This window comes from Coregonus clupeaformis, unplaced genomic scaffold, assembly GCF_020615455.1.
Source record: "Coregonus clupeaformis isolate EN_2021a unplaced genomic scaffold, ASM2061545v1 scaf0215, whole genome shotgun sequence".
Lineage (NCBI taxonomy): Eukaryota > Metazoa > Chordata > Actinopteri > Salmoniformes > Salmonidae > Coregonus > Coregonus clupeaformis.
Genome location: NW_025533670.1, coordinates 177,815 through 200,236, shown reverse-complemented (window position 1 = coordinate 200,236; position 22,422 = coordinate 177,815). Strand labels below are relative to the sequence as shown.

Below are 22,422 nucleotides of genomic sequence, written 5' to 3'. Positions count from 1 at the left end.
GACCAAGCAGCAAGTCCAGGAGCCAGCGCCTGAGAGATCTCTAGCGGATCTCCTTCGCCTCCTCGACTGGGTCAAGCCATGTGAGGAGGAGAGGGGCTTGACGTGGAAGCAGAAGGGCGAAATGCTGGCGAGAAGCATGGAGACCTGGTCCACGGGTAGGAGTGAAGCCCATACATTTTTTAGGGGGGGGGCTAACGCCGTGGACGACGGGGCAGCAGGAGGCCGCCAGGTTACGGGAGTCACTGGTCACCAGGGGGAAGGAGGATGTAGAGGCACGGCGAGAGGTACTGGCGTGTGTTGCCAGTCCGGTCCGGCCTGTTCCTGATCCCCACGTAGGGCCAGTGGTGTGTGTTCCCAGTACGGTCCGGCCTGTTCCTGCCACTCGCACCAAGTCTACGGTGCGCGTCGCCAGCTCGGCCCGGCCTGTTCCTGCTCCCCGCACCAAGTCTGTGGTGCGCGTCACCAGCCCAGTCCGGCCCATTCCTGCTCCCCGCACCAAGTCAGTGGTGCGTTTCGTCAGCCCTGTCCGGCCCGTTCCTGCTCCCCGCACCAAGTCAGTGGTGCGTGTCGTCAGCCCGGTCCGGCCCATTCCTGCTCCCCGCACCAAGTCAGTGGTGCGTTTCGTCAGCCCAGCTCGGCCCGTTCCTGCTCCCCGCACCAAGTCAGTGGTGTGCTTCGTCAGCCCGGCACGGCCCGTTCCTGCTCCCCGCACCAAGTCAGTGGTGCGCTTCGTCAGCCCGGTCCGGCCCGCTCCTGCTCCCCGCACCAAGTCAGTGGTGCGTTTCGTCAGCCCGGCTCGGCCCGCTCCTGCTCCCCACACCAAGCCAGTGGTGTGCGTCGTCAGTCCGGCATGGCCCGTGCCTGTTCCACCGGTGGCTGGTCCGGCACCGGTCAGATGCTTCACGCCGGAGCTAGAGCAATCCGCTCCACCAGTGTGCAGTCCAGCTCCGGCCAGCGGGGCCAGACCGGACCAGGGGTACTTTGGGGGGTTGGAGAGGGAGCGGGGATCAGGCCCGGAGCCGGATCCGCCGCCTAAGCGGAGTGCCCACCCGGTCCCTCCCCTGTGGTGTTTGGTGGGCGCGGTCGGAGTCCGCGCCTTTAGGGGGGGGGTACTGTCACGCCCTGACTCTGGGGACTCTAATATGTTGAGCCAGGGTGTGTAAAGTCTATGTGTGTTGTTCTAGGTTTCACATTCTGGTATTGTGGTTCTATGTTGGCCAGTGTGGTTCTCAATCAGAGGCAACGTGATTCAGCTGTTGCTTGTTGTCTCTGATTGAGAACCATACTTTAGCAGCCTGTTTCCCCACAGAGTTTGTGGGATCTTGTTTCTAGTCTGTTGTGTTAGACCGTGAACTGTCACGTTTTCGTTTTGTCGTTTTTGATCGTGTCTCTAATAAAGAGTATGTTTGCCTGCAACGCTGCGCCTTGGTCCTCATCTCTGTTCGACGAACGTGACAATCATTCAAATTGTCAGAGTACATATTAAGGTATTTTTCTTAATTGAATTAATGTTGATATGGCACGAGGGGCCAGATGTGGCCCCAGGGCCAGTATTTAGGTATCACCACTCTGTATGGTTATTTTCTAACTTGCCCCCTCTGTTCTCTCCCCTTATAGGACCAGGGCAACTGCTTTGACACAAAATGGCCGACGTGGGTGCAGTTGCTGCTACCTCTAAGGTGATGACAAATGATGCATGTCTGCTGGTCAACACCTAGTCTAAAGATGAGTGGGTTACTATAGTGATCTCTAGGAATATAATGAGAAGAAAGAGAAAGAGATATGAAACCCCATTGTATCCGTTGTATTCACATTAATTTCCATTGTATTGAATTAATTAATTAAAGTCTACTGAAAGTGTCTTGCCTTCTTAGCGAGAAGCACAAGAAGACAGCTGCTTTTGAACCAACTGTAATGCAGAGTACTTCATTCCATTCAAATCATTGCTAGGTTACCCAACAGTGGCTGTTCAGGCTCCCCCCTATTGAAACTACCAGCAAGTATGGTCAAAACACAATGTCAAAGCTGAAAGACTGAATCAAATTGAAATAATAACAGGAAGACAAACACATTTCATAATCTGTGATCAAATGGTTTGGGATCTAGAGGCCTCGTATCACCTGCAGCGATTCTCTCCTGAATGTGATGTGTTGCATTACGCAAATTCTCTGTCTGATCAACCATTTATTCAACATCAGCACTCTAACAAACAAAGAAGAAATGATGGATGACAAATGGGGAAACGTCCCTGTTTTGAAGGGTCAGGCGTATAAACGACGTATGTTCTGTAATGTCTATGTTGATCCAGCAGCTTCCAGCTGGAAAGTACAGTGATTAAGTACATTTAAAAACAAAGGAAAGATATTGAAATGATATAAACTTTTGCAGGACTATAGAATTTAAAGCATAGCACAGGCAATCTGCCTGATTGATCGTAAAGAAAAAAGGTTGTCTCTAACAGGAAAGCGAACAATGGACCTGGACTAACAATGCAGTGCGGAGCAGGGCTTTTATTTATCAGAGGACACATTTCAAATCCCCACCTCAGGCTACGGCTCATCCACCTACCTGGGAGGGGAGCCCACAGGGACTGACGCCATGAAAGCAAAAACCTTCCTCGAGCTCTAGGGCTGCAGGCCCTGCTGTCTGATATGCATCAAAGGACAATTGAAAACACAACATAAGCAAATATACTTCTGAGAATGAATAAACTACTGCTTAAAGATCTCCAACACTGTACGTCTTCCATTATATGTTGTTTTTTCCACAAATTCATCCACATTCATCCTTTAACGACATGTGAGGATGTTTATAAATATTTGCTTCACAAATACATTCATCAAGGTCTCTCTTTTGTCTGCATGTTATCAATGAAGGAATGCATGTCATCCCTCTATTCTGTTGCTAGCCATAGAAAAGCTAGGTCATGGCTCTCCTCCCACATCGCTCCCCTGGCTGAACCACCTTTAATACATCTCTGTGGGACACGGTGGATATGGCAGCACATGGCATCCCGCTGGTTCAGATTAGAGCTGATAAAGGCTCCAAGAGAGACGTTAGCTCCCTGAGAGGAGAAATAGAGAGAGAGAGAGAGAGAGAGAGAGAGAGAGAGAGAGAGAGAGAGAGAGAGAGAGAGAGAGAGAGAGAGAGAGAGAGAGAGAGAGAGAGAGAGAGAGAGAGAGAGAGAGAGAGAGAGAGAGAGAGAGAGAGAGAGAGAGAGAGAGAGAGAGAGAGAGAGAGAGAGAGAGAGAGAGAGAGAGGCCATCTGGCCATCAGCGGGGCGGTCGGGAGACACCTCTCTACCGCTGCTGTCCCTTACTGTAATACCACTGATATATCCCTTACTGTAATACCACTGATAGCCCTTACTGTAACACCACTGATATCCCTTACTGTAATACCACTGATATCCCTTACTGTAATACCACTGATATCCATCCTTACTGTTACCTACTGTAACACCACTGATATCTCACCACTGATATCCCTTACTGTAACACCACTGATATTCCTTACTGTAATACCACTGATATCCCTTACTGTAAGACCACTGCTACCCCTTACTGTAACACCACTGATATCCCTTACTGCAAGACCACTGCTACCCCTTACTGTAACACCACTGATATCCCTTACTGTAATACCACTGATACCCCTTACTGCAATAACACAGATAATTCTTACTGTAACGCAACTGATATCCCTTACTGTAATACCACTGATATCCCTTACTGTAACACCACTTATCCCCCTTACTGTAATACCACTGATATACCTTACTGTAACACCACTTTTATCCCTTACTGTAATACCACTGATATCCCTTACTGTAATACCACTGATATACCTTACTGTAACACCACTTATATCCCTTACTGTAATACCACTGATATACCTTACTGTAATACCACATATATCCCTTACTGTAACACTACTGATAATCCTTACTGTAACACTACTGATCTCCCTTACTGTAACACCACTGATATCTAGCATGAACACATGTCTTCATCATGCTACAGTCTGCTACAGTCTTTTTCCTTCATACTATACTGCTAGCCCTGAAAACATGGACAAGGCTTTACAATATACAACTTCACAATATACTGCTATGTTTGCCATGACTTTACAATATATCACACAAAGCCAAGGTAATTTTATTGAGACTGTCGTGAGATGCAGGATGCTGCAGGACCTCAACTGAGAAGTGACTATTATTTGAAGAGTGCGAATGAATGGCATATGCCATCCATTGTTGAAAGCACTTGACTCTGAGATTGCAAATGGACTGTTTACTGCTGTTAAAGAAACATTTGAGCGTAAACATGTGGAAAGGCTGAGACAGATCCATTATCCAACTGTTCCATGGACCACTACAGAAGAACACACAATGCTGTTGCTTTTAAAGCCCACTCTGCAGCTGAAGGTGCTGTCTTAGTGTAGCAGAGTGGCAGGCTGATCAGTAGTTTTGTTGTACAGTCAAATTTGTTCTCTTGTTAGCTTAAAGTTCACACATCAGGGAAGGGAGAGAGATATGGAGGGAGAGACAGGGAGAGAGAGAGAGAGAGAAAGAGAGAGACAGAGAGAGAGACAGAGAGAGAGAGACAGAGAGTGAGATAGAGAGAGACAGAGAGACAGAAAGAGATAGCGAGAGAGAGAGAGAGACAGAGAGAGAGAGAGAGAGAGACAGAGTGAGAGACAGAGCGAGAGAGCGAGAGAGAGAGAGAGCGAGAGAGAGAGAGAGAGAGAGAGAGAGAGAGAGAGAGAGAGAGAGAGAGAGAGAGAGAGAGAGAGAGAGAGAGAGAGAGAGGCGATAAAGAGGGATGGAGCTGTGAGTGTGTTTGGGAGACAGACATTCTCTTCTGAATTGGAGATGCCATCTGTCAATGTCAGGGGTGGATAGTGCTTATTTGACAAACGCCAAGGCAACCCGAAGATGGTTAATAATAAATAGCAGCCCAGATTGGAGCCTGAACCGACCGCACTCAATAGAACTAAAAGCCAATTTTCTAATTTTCTTAGCATTAGTGCATGGACAGGTATAGAAATGTAACATAAAAAATGCCATTGCTCTTAAAAGTTGATGGAAAACAACAGATTCCATTTGGACCTTCCTTTGATTTATGGGTATTCATCATCCAACATCAACTCCAACCAACCACACTTTAGTTGACTCAATCACACACTCTTCTCTCCATGATTCCAATACCTGGAGAGGTTCAACCACAGGGCTGGAATGACAGACAGCTAACAGACAATTACATGGAGACGTACCTGAGCCTCTCTTGGACACTGTTTTGAAACCTCGGACCACAGCAGCATAGAGAAGAATCTGGAGTGTGATGGGAGCTTTCATTTTTCACCTGGCCAAGTGTCCTATGGGGTTAGAGGAGAGGAGAGAGAGGTTATAGACTATCCATAAAGGTAAGAACAATGAACAAATCCTTTAGAATAGATAATGCGCTTTGTAGATAAAATATAAATCAAGAAACACACTAAATCTAAACAGTCATCTTTGTTTTTATACCTCTAAAGAGCGACAAAGTACACCCAACCATTATAAATGCTATAAATCACTTTAACTGGCTTCAACAGCTCCCTCACTCTTCCTAGATACTCATTTAGTCTAAAGCATGGGGTATTATAGACCACAATCATGACGGAGCACCTCATGTATTAGATTCAGTTTGGAAGGGAAAAGGTGTATCCTGAATATGTTGCTCCATGGTTTAAGAATGAAATAAAACATAAAGAAGTGAATCATGATAGAGTATAACCTCATCCCTTACAAAAAAAGATTGCAGTAACTGCAGTCGACTGTGGTATTTTGGACGCAGTAACTCTAACTGCAGTTACACTGCAAATTACTGCAGTTAAAACATTTTTTATTTTGGATGCAGTATTGGCTGCATACTGCAATACTACTGCACTCTGACTGCCATTTTTTTTTCGTAAGGGAAGGCAAACCTATTATTTGGAAATGGCAGCAATCATACAAATATTTAAGCCCACATACATTCCCTTATGCTTGCAATCATTTTAAAAACAATGTTCAAATCTAAAACAGTGAAACAACCCACTGAGCACAGACGTCAATTTAATGTATATTTCACGTTGGTTCAACATCATTTCATTGAAATGATGTGGAAACAAGATTGACTAAACCAGTATGTCCCCAGTAGGAATGGCTGTAACACTAACAATCAATAACAGGAACCCCTGAAGGGTGAGTGGAGGTACAGTATTCGTTATGTATGTAGGCCTATTGTAAGGCTATGTGTCAAATCAAGAACATAGCTACAGTAGTTGTACCGAAAGGAACACACCGGGCCAAAGGTCATGAGTAAAAGATTCTGAAGGTCAATTTACAGCCAATCACCAGATTGAAGGTGGATTACACAAGATAGTAGAAGAAGAAGGCACCCTTGCACGATTGACTATTTCTTCTAAAATAAGTTGAAATTGAAAAAGAAGTTTGGTGTTCACACGTGTATTTCTTTGATTTACAACTGCACAGGACAAACAAAATAAAGAAATGTAAGGCCTGGACAAAATAGGCTTTTTTGACCAATCAGATCAGCTCTGAAAAAGATCTGATGTGAAAAGATCAGATGTGATTGGTCAAAATACCAATTAGTTGAAAAAATATGAGAATTGGGCTGCCTGTATAAACACAGCTGTTATGTTAAATGAAATGTGGCTTTCAGATAACGCCACGTGCAAATCATTTAATCATCATTTACTCGTCTAGATCACAGATCAAAATGGGGAAAACAAATATTTGATTTCATGTTCTACAGCTGCCTACACATCTGCAATTAGCCTTTCAAATAAAATTATGCCAGTATGCAAATCCTTTCTCCAAAAGTATTTTTTTCCCCCTTTCTTTTAGGATTTATTATCATGCACCCATATAAAATGAACTTCATCAAAGAAGAAGCTGTGTCAAAGTAGTGAGTAATATATCTGGCTTCGTTGCCATGCTAACTAACATGTTAACTTTACCTGCTCCCTAATCCTTTCCATAATCAATTCTAATCTGAATTCCTCTGGGGTTAGGCCATTGTTTTGGGGGTGGTTGTATGATCTAGCAACAAATAAAGAAGCAGCCCAAAGACTGCCAATAATGTCATGAGGCAAGCTCCCCCATTTCAACGTGCTAGCTTCCAATGTTTAAAAACTTCATGTTGACATTTAGTACCCGACAAAGACACTACACAGAATCTGGAGGTGGGATCCCGGTAAGCCACAATAAGCCTTAGGAGACAGAGTTAGTGTGGCAGTTCCAGATTAGACTGCAGCCAAGGATGACGACACCACCGCAAACCACCCCGCTATGAAAGGGCCATTGTAGCGTTGGGCGCTAGCTGGCTAACAACACTTCAGCAGTCACCCCCTCACTACACTAAAACAACAAAACAAACCCAAATATTATCATTTTAATTAGCGTTCTCTCTCGTGCCGCTATAATCATTAGCACCAAAGATACTCTTGATGTGGTCCCTCTCTCATGAACAGAGCACACAATGATTAAATAGACACATTCGCCTAGGATCACTAGCCTCCAGTGATAACTGTGATTGGACACCAGTGCATTGCATGTAAATGTTGTTGCCATTCAGAAGACGAAGATACATGGTGTTCAATGCGATAGGAGGTACTTAAAGTTGGTGATATTGAATAATAACCCTGAATAACAATAGAGGCGTATTTGTCTACCTCAGTGTATTGTTCCTGATGAGCTAACAAGTCGTCTGCTGGTGGTCATAGTCCAGAGTATATAAAAAACAGAATAAATAGGGATTATAGGCTTAAACATATGACAGAATTCAAAATATGACTATAATACGCTCCTGGAACTGCAAGCTCACTACCATAGCAGTGGTTTGGATTGAAAATGCAAGGCAGATATTTAGTTGTTCCGTGATACATAGATAGTGCTGCTTAATTGTGAATAGGTCGCTAAAACAGAAATTCCTACGTTATTACTGTGTTATGACCATTTACCATGCCATTTCTTAGTAAACAGCTGGGAAACTACGTGTCGTAAAATTAATTGCTACTCATGTTTGTATGAAATATTTACCATCATAATTCTCATAATCAGTGATTTCAAGTGGATACTGATTAATATGTGACTATCAACCTCTCGTACTTCAGAGTGTGTTTCCCCCAATAATGAGAGGAGAGAATCAAGTGCTAGCTATTTACACAGCCCACAGTGTGGGAGGGGAGCATCAGAATTGACATGAGCTCCGTGTTGTAGTGTAGTGCAGCCTACTACCCCGCTGCTGCAGCGATCCATGACGACAACATACAAGCAACTCACTGATGGTCCACAACCACTGAATTAGGAGGGTCTGCAAAAGGAGGAAGCTCCTCAGAATGTACTGTCGGCTGCAGTTGTTGTCCAGTTGTTTTTCCTCACCCCCCTACCTCCTTGTCTCTTAGTCCCTGTCTATTAGTCCCTGTATTTATCCCACTGTTGGATTCAACCAAATTCAATTACTGTCTTGAAGGTTCTGCCAGAGAAGGGCACTTTCTCACTAGTGGCTCTTACTAGAGGAGCACCGGCACAGAAAAATGTGTCTTCCAACCCCCCCTCCCTCTCTCCTCCCCCCTCCCTCTCTCCTCCCTCCCCCCTCCCTCTCTCCTCCCCCTTCCCTCTCTCCTCCTCCCTCCCTCTCTCCATAGAGGAGTGGAGGTGAAAACGTTATGTGCCTGCTGCTTTTGCGAGTTATTAACATTTCTATTTGTGAGAAACAGTTGCAAGCCCTTATACCCTCAACACACGTACACCCACACACGTAAACCCCGGCTCTGCACACATAATTATTTCAATAAATTCCTTGGTTTTCCATAAATCCTGGTTGGAGGATTCTGGATTTCCTTCTTATTCCCTCTTGATTCCAGGAATCCACCAAACTGGATTTCGGGAAAACCAGGGAATTTATTGAACGTTCCCAGAATTTTGCAACCCTAATTATTCAATTTCAGATGATCCCCCCATCCGCTGTCATACTGCCTATACAGTAAGGAGTAGAGTATATGGAGGAGATTGGAGCAGACATCAGGTGTCATGCCAGGCATTTCTCTCACAACTCTTAGCAAACTTAGAACATAGGTATTTTTGAAAATAGAATCTTAACCGACTGATTTGCTGTTGAATTATTTGCTATTATACTCCATTGTCGAGCAGCACAGTCATTAGAATAAAACATACTGTATCTGAAAAGATCTCAGTGAGCACAGCTATTGACCTCAACCCCTGTAATAGATCATGAAGAACATCTGCAGTTGTCCCTTCTATGGTGCTGTTATCAATTCCCTGTGTGAACTATGAAACAAGATATGCAAGATTTGCTAGATAATAGAACATATCACTGACTATATAGGAAAATACAAAATGGAAAGAGAGATAGAGAGAAAGAGAGACTAGAGAAAAGGGGGGGAGAGAGAGAGAGAGAGAGAGAGAGAGAGAGAGAGAGAGAGAGAGAGAGAGAGAGAGAGAGAGAGAGAGAGAGAGAGAGAGAGACAGAAAGAGATAGCGAGAGAGAGAAAGAGAGACTAGAGAAAAGGGGGGGAGAGAGAGAGAGAGAGAGAGAGAGAGAGAGAGAGAGAGAGAGAGAGAGAGAGAGAGAGAGAGAGAGAGAGAGAGAGAGAGAGAGAGAGAGAGAGAGAGAGAGAGAGAGAGAGAGAGAGAGAGAGAGAGAGAGAGAGTTTGTCTGTATGCTGCCAGTAACCCCCAATAGGACATACATTATTAACTATTCCCAATTCAAGCTGTTCCATGACCTGTACATACTGTACACACTCTCACACTGAACCCACTTTAACCCTTGGCCTACAATTTCCGCGCCCCCGCGTATACCTAATTAACATAATAAAAAAATCCCCATTAAAATACATGTGTTTAAGCTAGAGATACCGTATCTGTTTTTTTGCGTGGGCTGCGTCTCAATCCACCGCATCCGGCGATGTCGCCCTTCCACATCTGTGGTGAAAGGTGGCATAGCTACAGTGGTGTTTGTCAGACCATGAGACATCCTGAAGATCGGTCTTCTCACGAAAACGTCTGTAGCATCCAAACGGTTTGGGACACCCACTAACATGACCCCTCTGTGGAAAGCTGAGACTCCCACGGACACGATGGTGTTCTCCGCCCACAAGCCTCACAAGACTCGTGTGAAGGTCCCCGGTACCAGATTAAAAATTGAAAGGAAGTATATATGGATATAGTTTAGTGCCTCAAATAATGGGATAAATACATTGTTTTCTGATCTTTCTTATATCTCTCAGATATAGGACAGAGACTTCAGAATGAACTTCCTTTAGATTTTTTGGGGGACTATCTGTTGTTCCATGTAGTGAATCTGTTATTCAATGTGTTTGCATTGGTTAACATCAGTAATTCCAAATTAAATGAATTAAATATGTTAGCTTAGACCCCCTGTGCATGCTGTTATAGTGTAGGTCCCAGGGCTTTCAGTTTCCCTATGGACCGGAAACAGCATGAAACAGCATTAAATAGAGTACACTGCCTCTTTGTGGCTGGCGTCATTCTCCGCCACTGCACGTGACTAGTGTGACACCTTGTTGAAAACTGGAATCCTTTGCAGAAAGTGAAGGCACAACAAAGGGGGTCTATACTTGAGATTGACATTTCTCATGAGGTGCAAGGTATTGTATTTGACCTGAAATTGGTGAAATAACACCTTTTTGCGACCGCTTCTATGAGCGACATGTTCCAATAGAGTCAAGTAACCAATAAAAAAATCACAGCCAATTTCCACAAATCACGCTTTCAAAAGAAAAATCACAAGGCGCTTTTCATCTCAATTCCCCTCTACATGGTGTCAAAATAGAAAGTTGGACCCTTGTTTCCACTTCCACTCTGTCTCTCCTTTTGAGTCATGCAGCGTGGGGAAAAGTTCTCTAGTTGGTGAACGACTTGCATCATTTGTATTATTCTGTGAAGCCAGAGAGAGCGGTGCAACTGCGAGCCAGTGGGCTCAAGTCTCCCGGCCATTGGGGGTCAGGGTTAATAAGCAGAAGGTGCAGAGCACTGTGCTAACACCACCTGCTACAGCTTCCCCAAAATGCCCCCTCTGCTTATTTAGATTAATCACCTAGAGAAGTCCTGTGTGACACAATCAGTGGAGTGGACCCCAAAATGACGCCGCATAAGGCAATACTGACTTATGGGCTTTGTGTGCCAGGCAAGGAATACTATTGCGGCTTTCCTTAATAAGGATGTGGATGTCCAATTAAATAGACTTGATGCAGAGGTGAAGGCCTGTATTCTGACAATATGAGAACTGCTGGCCACGTGGCCAGGACAGAGGGAGACTTTATTTTGAGTGAACCACATCAGAGAGAATGGGGAGAGAACAATTTACAGGGAGCTTGCTATTTTCTCTTGTGGGGAAAAGACCCAGAGCAATCTGACAAGATTTGTCCACTTTTGAAATAACAGTGAGAGTGATGTCTGTAACAAGTCCCCTGTTCCCACCTGACAAGAACAATAGTTACTCTCTGTTGTTTCAGCAAAGTCTAAAACAAAGGAAAGTTTTATATACTCTTAAACACTGGCAATTCATTGCCCTTAGTGGTTGTAATTTTCCTTGGTTAAAGCTAAGAAGCTTTTAAAGTAAACATGGATGAAGTTTTAATTCCATAATGTACCTCAACCCTACAGTGATTAAATGACTGGCAATGACGATAGATCTGAAGCAATATCCGTCACAAACACACCTTTCCAAAAAGCTTCCAGGAAGGCAGCAGTGCTCAGTCAGTACCGATAAACACTTTGGAGGTGACAGGAGATGGCTATCCTTCATCAGTCACACATCACACACCACATAGCCCTAATTTGAAATCCAATTCACTGCAGATTCATCCCCCCCCCCCATCCTTATCAACCTCTGCTACTTCTCTGCTCTACCAATCGTTTCAGCTCAATAAAACCTGAAAACACACAAGGCCTGGAGGACCTGGAGGACTCCTGTTCAATCCCCCTCAGATGCCTGACCTGCCTGTTAACTCCCTCTGTATCCCAGCTCGGCCCAGCCGTAGCCGAGCAGCAGGGAAATAAAGATAAAACTAATGAAGCCTTCTTATTGGATAGGCCGTGGCGGCGGAAGGGGCTCAGGGGTCCAGGGGAGAGCCCGGCTGGAGCCCCGTCCTGAGGATGAAAATTAAGGACAGGAGAGAGGGAAGGGAGGAGGGGATAAATCATCCCCAGGAGGAGAAGAGAGGAGTGAGAGGAGAGCAGAGCTTCTGTCAGTACAGTAGCCTTTCCTCCACACCGACCGCATGTTTAATAAAAGATAAGCCATCCATCTCAAATCTCTCCTCCAAACACACAGTACAGCTCAGACTGCTCGCTCGCTGCCCCACTATTGAAATTGCACACCTGCATTATTCAGGCAACGCATTAGGCTTTATGGCCCATTCTTTCCCCTTGCTGAGCAAGACTCAGCTCAACCCTTTTACATGGAAATGACAGAGTTGTTCATATATAGTTTACAACCCAAAAATCACAGAAATTCAGACCAGTTTCCATAAACCTTAACCTGCTACAAGAGGGCTCACCACACTACACAAGAATGTTGGTTAGCATTGTCCGTGAGCAAAGTATATAGAAATATATTATATTGTATAAGATAACTTAATTTCTCCTGAGTTCTGTCAACAGTACATATAAATATATTATATTGTATAAGAGAACTTCATTTCTCCTGAGTTCTGTCAACAGCACAAATATATTATATTGTATAAGAGAACTTCATTTCACCTGAGTTCTGTCAACAGTACATATAAATATATTATATTGTATAAGAGAACTTCATTTCACCTGAGTTCTGTCAACAATACAAAGAAATATATTATATTGTATAAGGCCACTTCTACTGAGTTCTGTCAACAGTACAAAGAAAGATATTATATTGTATAAGACCACTTCTATTGAGTTCTGTCAACAATACAAATAAATATATTATATTGTATAAGACCACTTCTACTGAGTTCTGTCAACAATACAAAGAAATATATTATATTGTATAAGACCACTTCTACTGAGTTCTGTCAACAGTACAAATAAATATATTATATTTTATAAGAGATCTTCACTTCTCTTGAGTTCACTCAACAGTACAAAGAAAGATATTATAGTGTACAAGAGCACTTAATTTCTCCAGAGATCTGCCAACTTTTCCAGAAAAGGAGAGAGACCAACCTATCACCTAGCAACCGTCACCTGTCTCCGTTTTATCGTGACATCCAAAGCCCCCTCCATCCACTACACTTGACACCAAGAGAAACCCCTTCAGATCCAATCATCCCACTCAAATGGGACTTAACATTGTTCCCTACTGAGGGCCAATCTAGTTGGGAGGAGACACACACCCCTCCACTCCACTCATTAAGGGAGAGAGAGAGGGGGGGGGGGAGATGGCTGACAGGCAGGCAGGTAGGTGGGACGGGGGCCAAGGAGGAAGTAGCTGGAAGCCAAGATGATTGATACAAGGCTGTCTTCTAGAGCTGGTGTCGTGCTCCATCATCCATCAGTAGGATCAACTCAATCTGCTGGGGAGAAAACTGAAACACAGCAGCTGGTGAACTGTGAAACAGACTTCTACTACTGTTATTCCAAAGGATATGCACACTGATGACTGCAGTAAATTGCATGTGTTAGGGTGGTGGGAGGAGGAGGGGATAGGGGGAGGGGCGGTGAATTGTACAATTGGCTGAGCTACAGTACAAGAATAGGTCCCATTCCTAGGAGTACTGTAGCTCCTAAAGCTAATTTATATTGTCAGATGGCTTTTCAACAGAATGATATCAATAGATGCATTACATAGTCCTGTAACATCGTGAGGCTTCCCATGATAGAATCCCAGCTTCCTCTGAGCATGGCTCGAAAGTGGACTCGGTAGTCTTCATTATTAACATGTAAACAAAACTGGAGGGTTGTTACTGAACATACAACAACAATTCCCCCATTCCCTCAACTGGATCAAGATAAGCATGCCTGAAACTGGAGGCTTATTGAACCACTGCCCTGACATTCACATTTAATAAGCCAAAACACCGTAGAACCACAAGGGCGTCACATGATGGTCTCAGAGGGTTCAGCCCCAGGGGGAGCGGAACACGGAACTAGAACTCCAGCAGTCCAGCCACCTAGCAACCGGCTCACTGGCTCGCTCAATAGAAAATGGAGGGCAAAGACACAGTAAGAACCCATGGCAAAAAAAGGTCAATTTGTCTGCTGAAAAGTCAACCTGAAAAAACAGACAAGTGTTGTGGCTGAAAGAGCCAGCGAGTGGGGAGGGAAAACTGTGTTGGAGTTACTATAGAGCTGAGTTTGCAGACCGGCATGTCTCTCTCTCTCTCGCGCACGCACTCTCTCTCTCCCTCTCTCCCTTTCTCTTTCTTTCTTTCTTTCTTTCTTTCTTTCTTTCTTTCTTTCTTTCTTTCTTTCTTTCTCTCTCTCTCTCTCTCCCTCTCTCTCTCCCTCTCTCTCTCCCTCTCTCTCTCTCTCTCTCTCTCTCTCTCTCTCTCTCTCTCTCTCTCTCTCTCCCGCTCTCCCTCCCTCCCTCCTTCCCTCCTATTAGTACCCCCTCTGCCTACAATTTGATGCTCTGATTGTATCACTCATCTCTGAGTGGCACCCTGTCCTGAAATGGAACCAGCACCAGCAATCAACACTAAACTGACAGGATAAGGAGGATTGGAAGGGGGGGGATCTAGTTACCATAGAGAGCACAATAGGAGCAACACGCATTTACTGCATTGACAAACAATGGGGGGGAGAAACACTCCATGTGAGGCAGGCGGAATTCAATATCGGAGGACAAGGAGAGCCGACTCCACAGGCCCTTCTCATAAAGTGGCCCAATAAATCAGGGCCTATTGAGGGCCGCTCTCGCTGGGGATGGTGGGGATGTGTGGAGGGCCCATGGAGAACGCTGGCTCTCGCCAAGGAAAGGCTTCGCAGTCGAATTCGCAGTTGACACAGCAGCAGTATTCTGGGAACGAAACAAGGCCCCGAAATAATAGGACATTCACATCTAAACCACAGCTCTGGTGTTTGTTTAGTAACACAAATACAATAATGTGTTCCCCTTTGCCATTGACTAGACTAGAATGGAAAATACATGAAATGAACAACACAGTGTTGTGAATGAGGAGTCTTAAGAAACGACATGTGAACACATGCTCTCTGTGTAATTGGACACTTCTCTTGAGGATATATCATTGGTCACGAACGCTGAGTCGGTGCATGTTGACTACTTCTTCATGTAGTGACTGTGGAGAGACATCCAGCTGGCAGCACAATATATCCAAGCTCTCTGTTCTTTTTAAACGCAAGGCAGATTGTGAGGGAAGGTTTATCTCTGTGGTAATGCACTGTGTGTCACAACGGAGTCTTCATGAATGGGTAAGCAGAGCTCCGAATGGAGAAGGGGGAAATTGAAGAAAAAATTGCCCATTTTGCTTTTTACCTGCGTGACAATTTCCCATCTCCTTTCACACGTCTATCTCCCAACTATCTAAAACATATCGACTTCATCTTCTAAGCAGTCTAGGCTCTTTTAGGATCACATGCAAACGTTGCAGGGATACAGCTTTGGGGGAAAATTCCATTATCGCGGGCTAGCTCCTGGACTGCATGCTCTATCACTGACAAACCATCATCTTTTTATTTTCCTTGCCTCAAGCTTCCATAAAATAAAAGATAGAAGGAAGAAAAAAAATTGATTACACCTCAGAATGTAATTTCATCTGTGGGGAGAAGGACAACACTTTCATCACTTTAATCTTTATTTCAGTGTGTGACACAAATGACAAGTTTTTCATCTTCTAGCAGTTCCTCTGGGAGGCTCTCCATATGTTCCCTGAGCTACAATATAAGCAGACAGTTGGAAAAACGATTCCATTATGACTTTTATGTAGCTACATTAGCTTGTCTCTGTTATGATAGGGCTGCCAAAACACTAAATGAAGTCAAGCCGCTGATTCCATGGTCGGATGTGAACGGTACACTCACACTGTCTACCTGACAGATAGATAGAAGATTGGATACCTTCATTTCTGTACAGAGATGGTATTTTTTTCTCTCCATCTGAGATCGCCTGATCTAAAGAAATAAGAGCCCCGTGAAAACGACTTCACAGAGAGAAAATATGTTTTGCTGTTGGTCTCCACTGAATGATAATCAGACAGAGGGCTTTGAGAAGAGCAGTGGAGAGCTGTAGGGCCACAATTGTAAAGAGGGGCCTATTTCGAAGCACAAGTGTTTTCGTAAAGACTGCATCCCTCCAACAAAGTCAGTTTAAATGATTTCCATTTCCAAGGGTTCCTGTTAGTTCCCTCTCTACAGGAAGGGTATTAGGGAACAGCTAACCAACATGTTCATTCATATCCCTTCATCATAACGTGACCCTGAAGGAGGGAGGGAGGAGGAGGTTGTACATGACCTCAATAGCCAATAGAAACACATCAATGAAACACATCAATGAGGAAACTCATCAATGAGGACTATACAAGTATTTTAGAGCAATACACTTAATACACTCATGTTACTCAGAAATATATTTCTAACGACTTGTAGCAGCATGAATGTGACAGGAAGTCCAAGACACAGACAGGCTGAAACAGTGACTTGGTATTCATACAGCTGCCTTGTCTTAGATGTTCTATGGGCTCAGTGACTGATGCTTGGACATCTAGTAATCTACCTGATCTATCAAACATGTCTTTACATGGAGAGAATGCTGCCAGTGAAAATAAATAGCTCAGTGTCAGATCAATAGCCTCTGATTGCTTTAATGTGGATCTAGGATAAAAAAATTACTTGGGCGGAAAATAGGCTGAAAACTCATCAAGGGAATTGGATTTCTTTAAAGATTTCTTCTGGGAAGGCTTTCCACTAGATGTTGGAACATTGCTGCAGGGACTTGCTTCCACTCAGCCACAAGAGCATTAGTGAGGTCGGGAACAAGATTTCCCTTCATTGAAACTAAGGGTCCTAGCCCGAACCATGAAAAACAGCCCCAGACCATTATTCCTCCTCCACCAAACTTTACAGTTGGAACTATGCATTGGGGCAGGTAGCGTTCTCCTGGCAACCGCCAAACCCAGATTTGTCCGTCGGACTGCCAGATGTTGAAGCGTGATTCATCGCTCCAGAGAACGCGTTTCCACTGCTCCATTGTCCAATAGCGGCGAGCTTTACACCACTCCAGCCGACACTTGGCTTTGCGCATGGTGATCTTAGGCTTGTGTGCGGCTGCTCGGCCATGGAAACTAATTTCATGAAGGTCCCGACAAACAGTTATTGTGCTGACGTTGCTTCCAGAGGCAGTTTGGAACTTGGTAGTGAGTGTTGCAACGCGCTTCAGCACTCGGCGGTCCCGTTCTGTGAGCTTGTATGGCCTATCACTTTGTGGCTGAGTCGTTGTTGCTCCTAGATATTTCCACTTCACAATAACAGCACTTACAGTTGACCGGGGCAGCTCTAACTGGGCAGAAATTTGACTAATTGTTATGTTGGAAAGGTGGCATCCTATGACGGTGTCAAATTGAAAGTCACTGAGCTCATCAGTAAGGCTATTCTACTGCCAGTGATTGTCTATAGAGATTGCATGGCTGTGTGCTCGATTTTATACACCTGTGAGCAACCCCAAAAGTGGTTGAATTAACCATTGTTAACATGTCATTTCAACCAAACAAAATGGTTGAAACAATGTGGAAAACTGCTTGGATTTGCACAAACTTAAGGGAATTTCGTCTGTTTTTCACCCAACTTTTAACCTAAATCCAATGACATGATGACAATTTTTGTTGATTTCACATTAATTGACAACTCAACCAAATGTAAATCAAAACTAGATGCTGAAAAGACATCTGTGCCCAGTGGGAATGTTTATCTTTGTGACCGACCATTAAGAGGTGAAAAATGGATGTCTTAGACCCATAGGTCCTTAAACTAGGGTGGAAACACCACAAACACTCAAGCATGAAACTGACAATCCTCTATGGTTTCTCTCCATTTCCATTTCCCTTTCTCTCTTTCTTTCTTTCTCTCTCTCTCTCTCTCTCTCTCTCTCTCTCTCTGTCTCCCTTACTCTCTCTTTTCTCACATTCTTTCTCCCTATCTCCATCCCTCCTCCCCAATCCCTCCATCTCTCACCCTCCCTAGCTCCCTCTCCCTAGCTCCATCTCTCTCCCCCTGCCTCTCTCTCCTTCCCTCACTCCTTCTCTCCTCAAAGTCAGTGTTCTTTCATTTCCATCAGAGCATTATTAATGTAATCTAATAACAACGATAAAGTCGTACCTTCCCTCAGTGCCTCCCTCACAAATCCTAACCAATCCAATCACTCCTCAGCACTGAGCCAATGTTCCATAGCCAGACACCCTTATTTCCCACAACATTAATGAACTCCATCATTTGAAAGCCTTTGAGTCTCTCGCTGCCGCTTGACTGCAGGTTGGGGCTGGAGCCTCGGTTACAGCTCCTTGAAAATTAAAAGTATCAATCAAGGAGGAGATCAGTGCTTATGACGGCTCCCCTGAACATATGCAGATGCTAACCAGAATGCATGCATGCAACCAACGTCCTAATGAGCCCGGAAAACTGCTGTGCTGTCTTGTGGTTCCTCAAATCATACATTTTGATCTTTACTGTGTCATTACTGGACATACAGTATTAAAAATACACATTATATTTGAATGATGTGCATGTTATTGTAACAAAATGCTGCTAATGCAGGCCTGTACCTGCATCACATTCTGAATTGAAATGGATGAATCATTCTAATCTTAATAGCATCTATATTGTCTGACCAATTACTGTGAGAAGCATTCAAGACAGCTCAATATCTGACCACAGGGTCTTCCTTCCCACTGGGCACAGACGTCAATTCAATGTCTATTCCACGTTGAATTTCATTGAAATTATGTGGAATCAACGTTGATTCAACCAGTGTGTGCCCAGCGGGTTAAGTGGCCACTGCTCCCCCATCAGATATTACTGCATGTCTTCTATAACATTGTTGCTGTGTTTGAATCAACCCAAATGAATTGAGTGAAAGCAGTTAGCTAGAGCAAAATTGCATGTCCAGCCAAATAAACTTAGTTTGACCGTTTTGGTGCAGTAGGTCTACTTGAGGCAGACACCTGTGTTGTAACCTACACATGCAGGTGTGTAGTCGCTAGGAACCAAACAGAACCAAACGAAAGCAAACGGAACGAAACCGGGAGGGACCTACCTGGATTTGTCCAATAGAAACTCTCGCTTTAGTCCAAACTGTTTGCAACGGTTTGGACTAATGATTACAACCCAGGTTAATATTCGTCTCTTCAATCTGTCGACTGTCTGGGAGCTGTCATTTCAGCACCACGGGTTAAACAGCACTTGAATGTTGCTTATGTCGACCTTGTCATTTTTTGGGGGTCTGGGATGTGAGAGAAACGGTGCATCCTTGGTTATCACATTCATGATCCCTTCACCGGCCCATATGCATTGACGGCACAGTGGCTAAGCATAGTGGTTTAGTGGGTAATCCAAGATCCAAATCCTAATTTCCCTGAGCTATCTGTCACATTCATTTCAAGGTGGAATTCACTGGTGACCTATTCGCACACTTCACATGAACGGACAGATCAATGCCTCGCGCGTCTTCCAGTGATTTGGGGATTTAGTCCAATCTACAGCTGAGAATGCACACGCGCATCTCTCCAGCGCCACACAACTTTGCAACCTGCAGTTACGCCATTAGTCTACACACGCTATATCTTAAATGTATCTTAAATTCCCTATCTGTTGAAATATCGTATTTGTAAAATATATTAAGGGTAACAACTACAGCTAACGGTTTGCCTATAATCAGCCTACATAAAAAAAATATATATATATATCCATCATGGACGCACACAAGCAGGCACTAACGCGGACGCAAACACATTTATGATCAGAGACATGATCGTTTCACTCTTGTCATAAAATCTTTATATTTTTCAGCAATAATTTGCCATTGCTGCAGTGGACATTTTCACTGAGTGACAACTTTTAACAGATATAAATGACGTTCAAATAAATTACAGTAGGCTTATCAAGTAGCGTAATGTAGCCTATGCGCAATGAACATGATACAATTTCAAACATCCACAAAGAGTGCTCTAGTGCCCAACGCATATGAATCCATGCGTAACGAGCTGTAGAAAGGAATATTCGTTACAATGCGCATAAACTGCTGGGAGGTGGAGAACTCGAGGGACTAAAGGCACTGCTACTATGGAAGGACCTCATTCAAATTGCTACATATAACATTCAGGTTTCACAAAAAATCTAAATGTTTTTCATGTTTGAAATAGAATAGACTCCTGACGATAGAACCAATGTGTTGCATCGAGTACATTTAAATGTTTTAATCAAGAAACTTGATATTGCTGCACTGATAATAAAACATATGAACTTACCCACAAGCAGTTTCCAAAATGATCCTATTCCGCTGTCAATTCAGATTATAAAAGCTCACCATCACAATGCCGGTGTAGGCTAATGTTAATAACCTGCCTCGTCTCTTTATACAAAGGTCGGTGAACAATATGCCTAATACACAGATATCCCATTCACGCAAAAGCCAAGTTGTCCAGAGGGAGGTCTAATCCAAAGAACATATGCATGTAATCTGCTTTTTTCAGTACCGAATAAAAAAGGTGCAGATGGTCACTTGAAAATAATATTGAGACCGGTGGCGGAGGGAAAATCTATTACGATAGAGGAAAAAGGTTGACATATAATGGAGAAAATCAAACCTTCCAGACTGCCGATCCTTGGTTATAAATAGTCACCCAAACCTCTCCACTGCGAAACACACAATTTCCACCCAAAAAAACTCGTGCAGTCCTCACAGGCTGCAGCGCGGCAGAGACCTATCTATAATGTAGGCTATATTTCACAAGTATTCTGTAATATCACATCCGATAAGGCATTCCTTCAGTGTACAGCTATGCGAACACTCACAATCGGAGCTTGATGGATGCGTCCTCCAGGTCCAAGAGCCCGCGCAGAGTCCTCGTGCACCAACAGACGCACCCGTGAAAAAAATCAGTGGATGGAGAAAACAGATGGGCATACAGTCCAAATATGAAACTAGAAATACAGGTCTGAATAGTATTTGCCTTGCCGTTAATTTGCATTTATTTATGTATTTCCAGACACCAGATTCATTCCCCCGCCCTAGCTAGACCGCAGTCACTATGTGGACGGGTAGGCAATGCAGTTCTCAAGTTTCAAGATAGACGTACTGCCGCCCAATGGAAAAAGCTGAAAAGATTCTAGTCAGACTCACACTACCAACCGTCCACTATTGCTATATTCATCTAGTCACCTTTGTATAGGTCAGTGGATCCCAAACTGTTGGGCTCGCGAGGGGTCGGAGGGGGGTCGCAGGGGTCCCCCCCCCCAAAAAAAAGTATAATATATAAACATATTTTTTGGGGGAATCAGTCCAACTTTCAACTTACTCCTAAAAGTTTTAATAGTAAAATGTACAAGGTGCAATTTCTAAATTGGGTAGTGCATCATCAGTTTTCCTCTTGTTATGTCAGTCATTGCATACCTTAGAGCAGGGGGGGGGGGGTTCCCCAATGCCTGACTGAAAAAGTTTGGGTACCCATGGCATAGGTGAGAAATTTGTGTTTGGAGTTGGACATGCCCCAAAATGTCAACAAATAGCATATTGTCTCCTTACGGTGATTTATTATTTTGCACACACAGAAATAGTCTAAATGTAATAATTTTGAAGACCAACGGGGGTGTCAACACAAATTGAACACTTTCAAATGATAAGGCTTCACTGGGTGATACACTAGCCTGGTTTAATGTGTAGCATTTAAATGGAACACATGCATGTAATATTGCAGTGTTTACACTTTACGTACCGCAGACTATTTTCATAGCCTAGAAATAACATAGTAAACTTAAATCCGGGACACTCAAATTAGCATATAACGCGAATGTCTAGCAACCCAAAGGTTGTGTGTTCATATCTCATCAAGGACAACTTTAGCATTTGAGGTAATTAGCAACTTTGCAACTACTTAGTATGTTAGCTAACCCCTCCCATAACCCTAACCTTAACCCATTTAGCTAACCCTTCCCCCAACCCTAACCTTAACCCTTTAATATTAAACCCTAACCCCTAGCCTAGCTAATGTTAGACAGCTAGCAAATGTTAGTGTTAACCAGCTAGCCACCCCTAGCTAATGTTAGCCAAAACAAATTGTAATTTTTTCAAATTCGTTACATATTGTACATTTTGCAAATTCGTATCATTTTGTACGAATTCCGATTTGCAACAAATTGTACAAATTACAATTTGTAACATATCAGACGAATTGTAATTATCA

At 43.7% G+C, this 22,422-nt stretch overlaps 1 protein-coding gene across 7 annotated transcripts in view; it reads right to left on the bottom strand.

Moving 5' to 3' along the window:
• The window catches only part of LOC121556942 (interleukin-1 receptor accessory protein-like 1), a 277,390-nt gene extending 256,107 nt beyond the window's left edge, over nucleotides 1-21,283 (bottom strand). For 6 of the 7 annotated variants that reach the window (XM_045214201.1, XM_045214205.1, XM_045214204.1 and 3 more), the window contains exons 1-2: nucleotides 21,035-21,283; nucleotides 5,275-5,376 (exon numbers count right to left, since the gene is read on the bottom strand). In XM_045214201.1, coding sequence (XP_045070136.1) covers nucleotides 5,275-5,356 — 82 coding nt within the window. In that variant the 5' untranslated portion in view covers nucleotides 5,357-5,376; nucleotides 21,035-21,283. Of the gene's footprint in view, nucleotides 1-5,274; nucleotides 5,377-20,487 lie in introns of all 7 variants that reach the window. The other variant, XM_045214202.1, reaches the window with a different exon arrangement.
• Nucleotides 21,284-22,422: the final 1,139 nt, after the last annotated feature.